Source organism: Ochlerotatus camptorhynchus, unplaced genomic scaffold (genome assembly GCF_037179485.1).
Source record: "Ochlerotatus camptorhynchus isolate MF236.1 unplaced genomic scaffold, CSIRO-AGI_Acam_v1.1 ptg000372l, whole genome shotgun sequence".
In the NCBI taxonomy this organism is placed as follows: domain Eukaryota; kingdom Metazoa; phylum Arthropoda; class Insecta; order Diptera; family Culicidae; genus Ochlerotatus; species Ochlerotatus camptorhynchus.
The window spans coordinates 1453653-1467276 of record NW_027040860.1 but is presented as its reverse complement, the minus strand read 5'-3'; the positions used below and the strand labels follow the sequence as shown (position 1 = coordinate 1467276).

The 13624-nt window shown below is 39.7% G+C and overlaps 1 protein-coding gene across 1 annotated transcript in view; it reads left to right on the top strand.

Moving 5' to 3' along the window:
• LOC135710234 (putative odorant receptor 83c) overlaps positions 1–13624 on the top strand; it is a 41396-nt gene that overhangs the window by 5384 nt on the left and 22388 nt on the right. Inside the window, exons 2-3 of the mRNA XM_065232750.1 lie at positions 339–528; positions 589–744. Of these exons, the coding sequence (XP_065088822.1) occupies positions 339–528; positions 589–744 (346 nt within the window). The remainder of the gene's footprint in view (positions 1–338; positions 529–588; positions 745–13624) is intronic.

Genomic DNA, 13624 nt, shown 5'->3' with positions numbered 1-13624 from the left:
TGCTGATCAATTTGCATATACCAGGAATAGAGACGGTTTCTACAACGGGCTTCATCACGACAACCATTTTTCATCTTCTGCTGATATTTATGGCTGTGGCGGGAATTATCGCTGCAGACTTAGGAATCATCATAGTTGTTGGGCATATGCCTGGAATAGCAGATGTGTTCATTAATGGTCTTAAAGAATTAGATAAGCTGACGGAGAAGGAGGATCGAATGGACCACGAGACTCGAAAAAAGGTTCTGGAGATATGCGTTATGCATCAGGAACTTATCGCGTAATATAAACGCTGAAATGGGATTAAAACAGCTCAGTAATTTTGTGGCTCATTTCAGTTACGAGGAGATGTTGGATGAACATTACGGAGTCTGCGTTTTTGTACAAGTGCTGTCTTCAGTAGCCTGTATTGCACTGTCGTTGTTCAACTTCTACATGACCTACAACATAGGTGCACTTACGTTTTTGATTTTTTCTTTTTTTCAACTGTTGGAATTCTGTGTCCTGGGAACTATTTTGACGATTAAGGTGACAAACTGCAAGTTGGTGGCAATGAGGAAGATTGATTAAAATTGTTGCAAATTGCAGAACGATCAAATTATGCGGGCATTGTACGATACCTGTTGGTATAGACTTTCAACTGAGGAGCAGAAGATGATGGCCTTTATGCTTCATCGATCGCAAAACGCAGTGGAGATGACGGTCGGTGGACTGGCGCTACTCAATATGGAGACATTTGTGGAGGTGAGTGTTCATTGGTTTGGTAGTTCGAAATATTGACCAATCCATTGCAATCGTTTGCAGATCATGAAAACAATCTATACGTACTCAGCGATGCTGGTGCAGTTTCTGGAATAGGACGCCTCCTTTACATACCAATATAACTTTCCTGTAAAGGCGCAAATAGTTCACAGGACTGCCACCGATTTTGGAATCACCGAGCTAACAATGTACATTAGATTGGCGCACGTTTATATGAGAGATTTTTTTTTATCATTTTTTTCAACGGGCCAACCCTCAGATTTGTGCCATTGTAGCACGGAAAGTAAGTCCGACAGCAGTGGGCTCTCTTCTATGTTTGTCTTGATCAAGCTTAATAACCTCTGATTGTCCTCAACATGCCGCTGTATGAAGGGCCAAAAACGGATTGGGTAGATCTATAGGCAAAGTTGCCTATACGCACCTACGGAACAATAAAGAATCTCCTTCCAGCAACTTGATCAGCCAATTGGTTGAAAAGACAAGCCCCCAAACAGGAAGATGCCCCAACGAGTGGGGATAAAAGTCCCTTTATCCACGAAATGTTATCAATAGGGAGTTGGCATTCTCACTCCAAATCGCTTCAATCGGGTGCCCTGTTGGACCGTCCCTTTCCTTTTATATATGTATTTCAATTTATCTACGAATTGATTGTTATGATTATGGTCAATAATACTTAAGTTTTGATGAAGATCGTGATACTTATCATTACAGAAATCAATCTTGAATCGTAGACCATATAATAACAATAGTTTTATTCGAATATCCAAGTTACCATATTGCGTCTCAGTGACATTGTCTCACTCTGAACCCACATTCAAAGCTACTTTGTGACTATTTGGTTACTTGGATACTCATATAAAATGTTGTGCAAGTTCCATAAGTTCAACAACGCCCAACTCTGGACAGACATCCCATCCATTCTTTGAATCAGCGAACACCAACCTGACTATCCGCTAGGAAACACCAAAGAACACATAGTTGAAGATGCTAATTTCGAATAACTGACTGAAGTGGTAATTTTTATACGATAGATGAGGAGGAGATGAAAGTATAGAATTGATAGTTCCGTTTAGATTACGGAAGTGTGAAAATTGCATATAGAAGAGTAGATAGCGAGCTAGGACAACTTTTAAGGAAGGTACAAATCGGTTTTATCATCTCTCTTTACCAAACTCCCCCCTTTGGAGAGGGATGGTGAGGGGTGTGTGTCCCCCCGCCACCACTGGCAAAAAGAGATGATCGCCGACCGCTCAAGTACCAACGATGTGTTTGAAACAGTTCTACCGATTTTTACCGCACTCCAGTTGTTATTCGAAGGAAGGCATCCACAGTCGTAGGTTTGGAAATTGCAGCTATTGTTTACCCCTTACCACGGTATGTGCTCCTGTCATCGTCGACTTGACGATCTCCAGGGGACACGGGTGGGGTAGGTGCTGCTACTGTAAGAAGTACAGTCAGGAATCCTTATTGCCGGGGTAACGGGGGCGTGAATAAGGAACCGCGAATAAGGATACCCACAGCTTATGGGATTTTCACTAATGGGGGCTGTAGTGGATTATCTCATTTGTTTCAATACATAAAGCTATACTGTCTTGGACAAAGTTGCTGTACTGGGTTAGACCAACAAGCCTGTGCCATTGGATTCGGGTTAAATTGAGAACTACGCCGCTAGAGGCGCTTCACTTTTATGTTACTTATGACGGGCGCTATAATATATGGATCATATTTCCAACATAGAATATTTCGTGATCCTGACCATATAGAAAGTTACTGTCTTCAGCAAAGTTGTTCAGGTGACCAAGTCCTTTTGGATGGTATATTAGTTCAGAACTCTCTCACTACGCAGCGCTAGTGTGCATGTGCAATTCCTATATAAACTGTATCTCGAGAGCCTGGCCATATAGAAAGTTGCTGTTTTCAGCAAAGTTGGGCAGGTGATCAAGTCCTTTTGGATGGTGGCCATATTAGTTCAGAACTTTCTCAATACGCAGCGCTAGTGTGCATGTGCAATTCTTATATAAACTGTATCTCGAGAGCCTGGCCATATAGAAAGTTGCTGTTTTCAGCAAAGTTGTGCAGGTGAGCAAGTCCTTTCGGATGATGGTCATATTAGTCCAAAACACGCTCACTACGCGGCGCTAGTGAGCAAGTAAATTTCCTGTATAAGCTGTATCTCGAGAACCTGGCCATATAGAAGGTTACTGTCTTCAGCAAAGTTGTTCAGATGAATAACTCCTTTCGGATGATTGTCATATTATTTCAGAACCCTCACACTACGCGGCGCTAGTGTGCACATGAACTTCCTTAATATGTTATGACTCCAAAGCTTGTCCATATAAGATGTTGCTGTGCAATGTGAGAACAGGAACCGGAAAAGGGATGACGTGTAGAGGCCGGAAATCGATGTCAGATGCCATTTTGGAATCCAAGATGTATTTCCGGATAGGGAACGACCCTGTAGAGGCCGGAAATCGATGTCAGATGCCATTTTGGAATCCAAGATGGTTGCCATCGGTTCAAGAAAAACTGTCAAATACCCTACAACATGGGTATTTTCGGATAGGAGATGACATGTAGAGACCGGAAATCGATGTCAGATGCCATTTTGTAATCCAAGATGGCGGCCATCGGGTCAAGAAAAATTGTCAAATACTCTACAATATAAGTATTTCCGGAAAGAAAACGACGTGTAGAGGCCGAAAATCGATGCCAGATGCCATTTTGAAATTCAAGATGACGGCCATTGGTTCAATAAAAACTGTCAAATACCCTACAATATGGGTATTTCCGGACGTGTAGAGGCCGGAAACCGATGCCGGAAACCGATGCCAGACGCCATTTTAAAAACCAAGATGGCGGCCATCGGTTTTAAGAAAAACTATCAAATATCCTACAATGTAGGAATTTCCGAAAAGGGACGACGTGTAAAGGTCAGATATACATTCCAGACGCTATTTTGGAATCCAATATGGCGGCAACATGTTTTCCATAAATAAGGCTTACCAAGCATATTGCGTATAATTTATTGTGTATAGCGTATCATTGAGCAAGATCGCAACGTAACGTGGAAAATTCCTCAAAACAATAAAATGCTTTGATTTGTTTTGTTTTTTTCTATCGTAAGCTACAGATTTATTCCACATTTTATTTTCTCTTTCGATAACAAAGAACCAACCAGCGCTGTCATGTTTTATGCATTCTAGTCACTCTCGATCTTCCACACCGTGAGATGGGTCTCGACTTCCCTTAGCAAATCTTGCATTTTTGCACTCCGTTCAACATTGCTGTCCAATGTGCATAAACTTTCGATCTCGGAGAGTTGATTTAGTTTTAACTCGATTTCTGCCGCACCAGGTGGTTAATGAAAATATCAACCATATTCACTGTAGAGGGGTCCAGGAATAAATCTGTAGTTTACGATAGAAAAAAAAAACAAAACAATTAAAAGCGTTTTATTGTTTTGAGGAATTTTCCACGTTATGTTGCGATCTTGCTCAGTGATACGCTATACACAATAAATTATACGCAATATTCTTGGTAAGCCTTATATATGGAAAACATATTTTTTTTAACTAGTTCGTTTATTTGGAAGGCTCAATCACGTTAACTTTACGGAGTCGATAGTTCATTGTTCTTTGTTTGTAACAACATTCACTTAATTCTATGTCTAGTAGGAGTTGGGCCGAATACTCGCGGCTTACTCGAGGTAAGAGAGGTACATTGTCGAAGGATACGATCAGGGAAGGAGCTTGGGGGTAAGGTTTCGTTGTCTCATCAGAGCGTTGTCACCAGTATGAACGGTAGTGTGGTTCTAGTTTCGTTTGGAGTTCGATCGGCTATGGTGACCATGGAAAACATGTTGCCGCCATATTGGATTCCAAAATAGCGTCTGGAATCTATATCTGGCCTCTACACGTCATCCATTTTCGGAAATTCCCACATTGTAGTGTATTAAACAGTTTTTCTTAAACTGATGGCCGCCATCTTGGATTCCAAAATGGCATCTTGCATCGATTTACGGCCTCTACACGTCGTTTCCTTTCCGGAAATACTCATATTGTAGAGTATTTGACAGTTTTGCTTGACCCGATGGCCACCATCTTGGATCCCAAAATGTCGTCTGGCATCTATTTCCGGCCTCTACACGTCGTCTCCTTCCAAAAATATCCATATTGTAGGGTATTTGACAGTTTTTCTTGAACCTATGGTCGCCATCTTGGATTACAAAATGGCATCTGACATCGATTTCCGGTCCCTACACGTCATCTCCTATCCGAAAATACCCATTTTGTTGGGTATTTTATAGTTTTTCTTGAAACGATGGCAACCATCTTGGATCCCAAAATGGCGTCTGACATCGATTTTCGGTCTCTACACGTCGTTCCTTATCTGGAAATACCCATATGGTAGGGTATTTGACAGTTTTTCTTGACCCGATGGTCGCCATCTTGGATTCCAAAATGGCGTCTGGCATCGATTTCTGGCCTCTACACGTCGTTCCCTCTCTGGAAATACCTGTATTATAGGGTATTTGATAGTTTTTCCTGACCGTATGGCCGCCATCTTGGATTCCAAAATGACATCTGGCATCGATTTCCGGCCTCTACACGTCGTCCCCTTTCCAAAAATATCCATATTGTAGGGTATTTGACAGTTTTTCTTGAGCCGATGCCCGCCATCTTGGATTCCAAAATGGCATCTGACATCGATTTCCGGCCTCTACACGTCATCCCTTTTCCGGTTCCTGTTCTCACATTGCACAGCAACATCGGCAACATGGACAAGCTTTGGAGACATAACATATTAAGGAAGTTCATGTGTACACTAGCGCCGCGTAGTGTGAGAGTTCTGAAATAATATGACAATCATCCGAAAGGAGTTATTCATCTGAACAACTTTGCTGAAGACAGTAACCTTCTATATGGCCAGGTTCTCGAGATACAGCTTATACAGGAAATTTACTTGCTCACTAGCGCCGCGTAGTGAGCGTGTTTTGGACTAATATGACCATCATCCGAAAGGACTTGATCACTTGCACAACTTTGCTGAAGACAGTAATCTTCTATATGGCCAGGTTCTTGAGATACAGTTTATATAAGAATTTCACATGCACACTAGCGCTGCGTAGTGAGAGAGTTCTGAACTAATATGGCCACCATCCAAAAGGACTTGATCACCTGCACAACTTTGCAGAAAACAGCAACTTTCTATATGGCCAGGCTCTCGAGATACAGTTTATATAGGAAATGTACATGCACACTAGCGCTGCGTAGTGAGAGAGTTCTGAACTAATATGGCCACCATCCAAAAGGACTTGGTCACCTGAACAACTTTGCTGAAGACAGTAACTTTCTATATGGTCAGGATCACGAAATATTCTATGTTGGAAATATGATCCATATATTATAGCGCCCGTCATAAGTAACATAAAAGTAAAGCGCCTCTAGCGGCGTAGTTCCCAATTTAACCTGAATCCAATGGCACAGGCTTGTTGGTCTAACCCAGTACAGCAACTTTGTCGAAGACAGTATAGCTTTATGTATTGAAACAAATGAGATAATCCACTACAGCCCCCATTAGTGAAAATCCCATAAGCTGTGGGTATCCTTATTCGCGGATAGCCCGGCAATAAGGATCCGGCAATAAGAGATACCGGCAATAAGGAATCCGGCAATAAGGATTCCTGACTGTATTCGAAAAATCGTATCCAAGCATGGAGTGTGCATAAACCATATTGGCACCGGTCATTGTCCACAGCTCTTGTTCTTACACGGTCAATCTCGTTCATTTTCTTGGGAGTTGCACCGCACAGATAGCAAGTTTGTGAGGATTTTGTTTCCGTTAGGGAATTTATAGCTTTGTCGTCGAGCATAGTTAATAGCAAGTTGCAGGAAATTTTCAGCGTCCGCCCTTTTTTTTAATGACGATGGGTTGCATCTTGTCGATTTGGTTATCGATGTACTTCTTTTCGAACAACGTAACTTCAGTCGTTTCAGAAACATACTGTATTCGCAGTGGTCGACAGTACCGAGTTGAGGAGGGACGTGTGTTCTGGAAAAAAATGTTCCCATTTGATTCAAGTTTGATCGGCACAATGGATGTTACAAACATACATATTTGCATCGGATTTAGTTCCGTCATCATCGCCAAATGCTTGCTTGTGTTCGCTTAATCCAGTTGTGCCATCAAATCCCCACACACACGCATTCGCATCAACAATCCTCATTGCCGTGTGCTCCAAGAGATCCTTTAGTTTCACTTCTGCAGACGTTTCCGAAACTACTAACCCTGTATTGGGATAACAGCACTTTTTAGCTTGCAGCACTTTGTAGTATGACGGATACAAAGGCACATTCCGATCCAGAGCTCCATTACGAAGCTTTTCGTATTGGTCTTTTGATAAATTAAGATTCAATATTAACGCAAGAGCTTCCGACTCCGAGTAGGGTACAAAGCCATTTTTGGATGATTGCATAGCCGAAACCATTTTCACGGCTTTTGTCGGAGTTGTTTGCGTTGCCTGTTTAACAATGAACGCTGCATCTTCTTTACCATTCTCACGTAATTTCATTTGGGTTGCAAATGCAAGTTCATCTGTTGGGTAGTTAGACCGCATTGCAGACGTCTTGCGTCTCTTAACAACCTCGCTACTTTCTTCGAACGCCAAAGCTTTTCTTCCACGGCGGGAAGATCCAGAAGTACAAGGGAAACGATCAACAACTTTCTGTGGTAGTTTGAAGGGGCCATCGAAATAACCACGACTGCTTTCAAGCATGTATGACATGGTCCGGTTGTGGTTTTCTCACAATTTTTTTTTTAATATTTGCATGTCGCCTTCACAAAATTACTGACTTCAGCTGCAACTTCTGGCATTGAAACATAATCAATGCCGTAACAGTCAAATCTTCTCTGGACACAACGTTTGATTTATCAATGTCGTTTCCCTTATATTCCTTCCACAGTTTAAAAAGCTTTCGCCTGTCGGTTTCAACTGAAATTTTATTTGATAACTTATAATTTAAACTATTTTGAAATTGTCACAAACAAATAACTTTCATTTATATCATGAATTGGAAATTAACACTGAATACCTTATTAACTACATGGTTGCACTTACCTTCATTGCTTTTCTCACATTTCGGATCTGCTACGGAAATGTTGAAAAAATAACCTTCACTTCACTATAAAAGGATTATTTTCTAAGTAATATGCGTTTAATGCAGCAAAACCACTCAATGAGTGACCAAACTTTGCTATATTATCACTGAGCCTACTTTGATTCAGTCTTTGACAAATGCGCGCTGTCACTGAACTACGGAACGACCTTTTAAAAATACAAAACAATCAACGAGGATACTAAAAGGGACAAATGTTTCAATGGAAATTGAGATCACTCTTGAACAAGCTTTCATCCTATTCAAGATTCACTTGCCGGATTTTGCCGGCTTTTGTCTGTGAGGGCACAAAATATGTAATTTTTTTACTACATTTGTGAATAACTCAGCCTGTGTAATCGATACCTTTTGGACGTCTTGAACAAAGTTTTGTATTTTGTTAAAATTTAAATATTTGTGAAACATTATGGTCTTCTCAAACCTATAGCTTTTGAAATATGGTATAAAAACTGAAAAAAAAAAAACTAAAATTTGTTGAACAGTCATATAAAACGCTACGTATCTTAAAAACTAAGGAATATAGAGGATTGGTGTGTTGAGCAAAGATTTTTGAAGTAAAATTATCTACAACTTTGCTCAAGACACCACATACCTATCTTGTAAATGTAAAAAGTTAGTTTTTGCAGCGCCGCCTGTGGTGGAGTTCCGAACTAAAAGTTATCACAAGTCTTTGCGCCTTATTTTATACAAAAACTCTTTTAAAGACATCATAGTGAAAAAACCGACATTGAAGGCGCAAATAAAAAAGTTCGTGATATTGAGCATTCCAACCACTGTGCAATGGTTTGAATGTATCAATATATAAATTGGAAATGACATTCAATCAAATAAACCCATACCCCACTCACTTGGCCAGGCTTCAGATTCGTCCAGTGGGCAGTACGCTCTGCACTTCAAGTTTCATTTCTTTCAAATTCACTCCAAATTTGATATTTTACCCCTTTGAGTGTTGATTCATAAACGGTATAAAAAAATGTACATACCTATTTATTCGTTTTCCGCGAATATGCATAGGTACTGATTAGAGAGGGTCTAGTATAAGAGAGGAGCGGATTCAAAACAAACTGCCTTGACAACCTATTTGTGTGGATACCTCATATATGTGCCATTAGCTGAGAAAACCATTCTCTGAAAATTTCAGCTCATTTAGATGTAACACGAGCTGGCGCTTTTGGCTTAAAGTTTGTATGGGGATTGTTTTTTAAATGTATGGAGAAATAACATACCTTCACTCATTCGTGCATAAAACTGGTTCAGCATACTTGTTTAAGCTCAGAATTTCAGCACATGTAGCTTGTTCTATAAAAAGCAGCTTTGCTCAAGACAGCATCATGATTCAAGTTTGAATGGGATTTGATTTCTTTTCTTTGAATCTAAGTAATTTTTGGCAATTAGTAACATATTATTCGAGTCATTTGAGAAGTCCTGGGTCAATTTCCCATTTTTTTCCAATTTAAAGAGTAGCAAGGGTACGTCATTTTGATCAAATGTCTTGCTGAAGTCCGTAAAGAGAGCATTGTCCATTACAATCAATGAATAGTTGAAGAATTCAAGTAAATTTGTATTTGTTGAACGTCCTTTAAGAATCCATGTTGCATGTTAGTCATTCTGTTTTTGACTTGATAAAAGAGTTTTTCATTGATTGAACTTGACAATTGGCCACGCAAAGGCTTGCAAATGCACATCACAAATCGACTACATGCATCCGAACATCCGAACTTTTCAGCGTTCATCGCTCGGTTAAAAAATCTCGTCAAAAAAATATTATATTTCATCAATGGGGGAGATTTTAGTGAGACGATATCGCGACGACGTTGTCTGACGCACCAATAAATAAAATATTGGATTACGTAGAAGTACACAGTACTTTGCCTCAATCTATTTAAAATCACAAACATGTAATGTAACATTTGTTTATCTCAAATCGAAGGTAGACATTCCGCGCAACTACCATAAACCGGACTGGTTCATGTTGATCTTCGTCAAGCTTCGTCTACAATTTGGACTTCTACATCAACACATGTCAGGCAACCTTCAGGTTCAATTGGCTAAACTTGGTGAGTTCGTTCCATTTTGATTTTTTTATCTTTTTAAACCAGTAACGTTGGGAAATCACCTTTTTGTGGTGCGTAACTGGTATAAGATCTACCACCGAACTCTAGTCGTGACAACTTCAATCTAGGGAATCAGGATTTTCCAGTTATCAAAGGATCACATTTTAGGCCTTGTTACTTTTTATGACTTGATAATAGTGACAAGACTCGGGTAGCGACCACCGCGCCGTTATGCATTTCTATATTGTACTAGCTGAGTGTGTACGACCTTGCTCGGGATTCAATGTTAGCTTGAGCTTAAGCGTCGATTTAAAAAAAAAAGCATTCTATTGTGCATAGCCCCCTCCCTCCTCTTATCTAAGGCGATACCCCTTATGACCTCCTCATGCTAAATTTAGTTCCATTTGCTTGATTAGTTCTCGAGTTATGCAGAAATTTCTGTTTCATTTGTATGGGAGCCACCTCCCCCCCCCCCCCTCTTACAGAAGGGGAAGGGGTCTTGAACCATCATAAGAACCTTTCTCGGCGCCAAAACCCCTGCATACAAATTTTCACAACGGTCGGTTCAGTAGTTTCCGAGTCTATAAGGGTCTGACAGCCAGACAGACAGACAGAAATTCATTTTTATATATATTGATATATATTTCAAATCAAAAATCAAGAGCCACATGTGGAAAGGGCATACAAACTTTTTGTAAGCAAACCATTTCACAGTGGTTCAAAACCCCCCAAAACGTGCGTTTTTTATTTTTCGGTATGAAAACGACATTTTAGAAGGATGGTGTCTTCAGAAGAGTTGCAGAGTTTTCAAAGGGCTATCGTTTGGTGCTGAGATATTGCTGATCTATCCACCTAGAAGGGCAGGGCAAAATTAAAATTTTACAAACTTGCTCAAATCATGTTGGTGTCTTCAGCAAAGTTGTAGATTATTTATTTGACATTTAACAACTTTGCTGAAAACACTAACTTCGTAAAACGATTGCGTAACGAGTTAACGAACGTTTTCTTTAAATGACCCCCCAAAAACAGTTTTTTTTTAAATAACTTTTTTGGACGCGATTTTATCAACGAGGTTTGTTATAGAATGTTATTCGAAATCACAAAACACACATTTGACCCGAAGAGCTTTTACCTCTTTGACCATAACTGTCAAAGTTATAAACAATATTATAGTCAAAATACGATCACTTTCTTCTGTTCCATCTGTACTGGGCTGATCCATGTCCACTAAGAGAGCTTTGGCATCATCAGATAATGATAACTGTTTCTTATCTGGAAGTGCTCTTAGTGAAGATATCAATGGATCCGATGATTCCAAAAGGTGATTTAGTAGGTCAGTATTTGTTGCTGTCCGTGAATACTTTCGGGTATGGCTCAGCCTGTAGCGCTTGATGTCTTTATTCCGACTTTCTTGTGCTTCTTCCGATAATAATTGGCAAGAAAAGATGAAATGATTTTAGCTCCATGGATGAGCACTTTATGTACCGTTGTAGACAGGTATAACCAGGGATAGACGCGTACTAATTCCTTCGCAGTTTCGTGGCAATATTCTTCAAATTTCGAGCCGTTTATTTCGAGTCCTGACGACAAAGCTTCAAGGATAGACTTGCATCTGTATAATAGGTTTGCGTTCAAACCAGTTATGTTAGCTGATTTTTGCCAATTTTGAAAGAAACGTCGCGCGCTATTCCCATCGTTTGAAGTTCCTGACCCACCTGAACGAGGTTTGTCGACGATCAGGCCCATTTCAATACGGAAGCGTTTCTGCACATTCTGTTTTTCATTCTACATGTAGGTACATGTAGGTATTTATATATCAAATTGTCAAATATTAAACATCGATTTTCGATCTCTATACGTCATCCCCTTTCCAAAAATACCCATATTATAGGGTATTTGATTAGCCTTACATGGGGAATTTTCAGTGAAGAGAGCTGATGATGATAATCAGAGATTATCGCTATTTCTGTCCATTGTGATTTATGGATTTGTACTTATCATGAGTGTAACCAAAATGAGAATGCCATTATCTTTATCTGAATCGTTGATTTTCAACGAGTTACCCTGATCACAAACGACCGTCAATCAAGTGAAATCAAGAAAACTGTCACTTCCCCTGATCCTTACCCTCGGAAATGTACCCTTATAACCTCAGGTAAGCCACGAGTGCTCGCCCCAACTCCTACTAGACATAGAATTATGTGAATTTGCTACAACCAATGAACAATGAATAATCGACTCCGTAAAGCTAAAAGATTGAGCCGACCAAATGAAAGAACTAGACTAAAAAAACATAGAAAATAGTCCCTGAATCGTATGTTTTTTTCTGTAGTATGGCGTACAAAGCAGTGTTTTTGTTTAGTTGTGCTGTGAAAAGAAATTCATAATTTCGTGTGAAATAGTGCCGTGTGCCGCGAAAGGACTATTCCAACGCGTTCCCGTTGTGTTTTTTTAACAGGATAAGTAGAGGAAAGGTTGCCTAGCAACTCGTTTTTGTTTAATTTAGTATTTTTCCCCCGGCGCGCTATTGCTTTTGTATAGTGAGCTGTGGCGGTAAAATTTTATTTTGTGTTCTCCTCCCCTGTATATGTCGCTGCTAACAGTGTTAGCGTTTAATTTGGTAAAATGGATGTGTGTAATGTATGCGAGCAGTCTATTTATTGCTATGAGTGGGCTCCCAGTTACATGTGTAGGTCCGTGCAATGGAACGTTCCATTTCGCTTGTGCGGCACTCACTAAGACTGCGGCGAGGCTTATAGCAGATAATGCAAATGTTCTGTTCAAGTGTGATAGTTGTCTATCAGATCAGAGTTGTGACGAGCAGAATGATCTGATCTCGCGCGTCAAAAGGATAGAGGAGGAGATGAAGAAGGTTTTTCAACTCTCGGACTCGATCACTGGCATGCGAGACCACATTGTTGCTCAGGTGGACATCGCGGTTAAAAGTGGGATGGCAGACATTAGAATAAATGTAAATGGTCTTGAAAATTTAATTTGTGAGAAATTGGATAATATGAAAAGTTCATTTTTTTTTTAAATTGATGCGGAAAACCAATTAGCTGTAAAGAATGATCAGTGCAGTGTGACGACCCGCTCCTCCCAAAAGTCTTCAAAGGAGGAGAAGACAATATGGACACCAAATAAAGGACGAGACAGGTTTGGTATGATGGTATGTATTAAAATAATGGCACGAAAGCAAGACATGATTGACCTTAGTAACTTGCTTTGCTGTGTCATCAGAACAATAATGCACAAGCTACAGGCAGAAATGCAGAAAAACGCTCACACAATGCAAAATTAAACGAATGTACAAAAGAAGTAACTAAAAATCAAACCAGAATTGTAGACAATGTAACAATGTTGAAACTCAATTAGAATGTGGAGCTCATGTAAACTTAAATGCTCACTCAAGAAATGTCATTTCAATTAGAATTAGGTCTGCTTCAAAGGTGAACAAAAGAAAAAGAGAATAAAAATGTGATGCGAGTAAAGACAAGTAGGTAAATGAAAAATCAATAACAGATATGAAAAATATGATTGATGCAATAAACAAAGTTTAAATAAATACATATATTTATATATACAGAAAAATAAATAAATATTAGATTATACACTACAGAAATGAGATAAAAA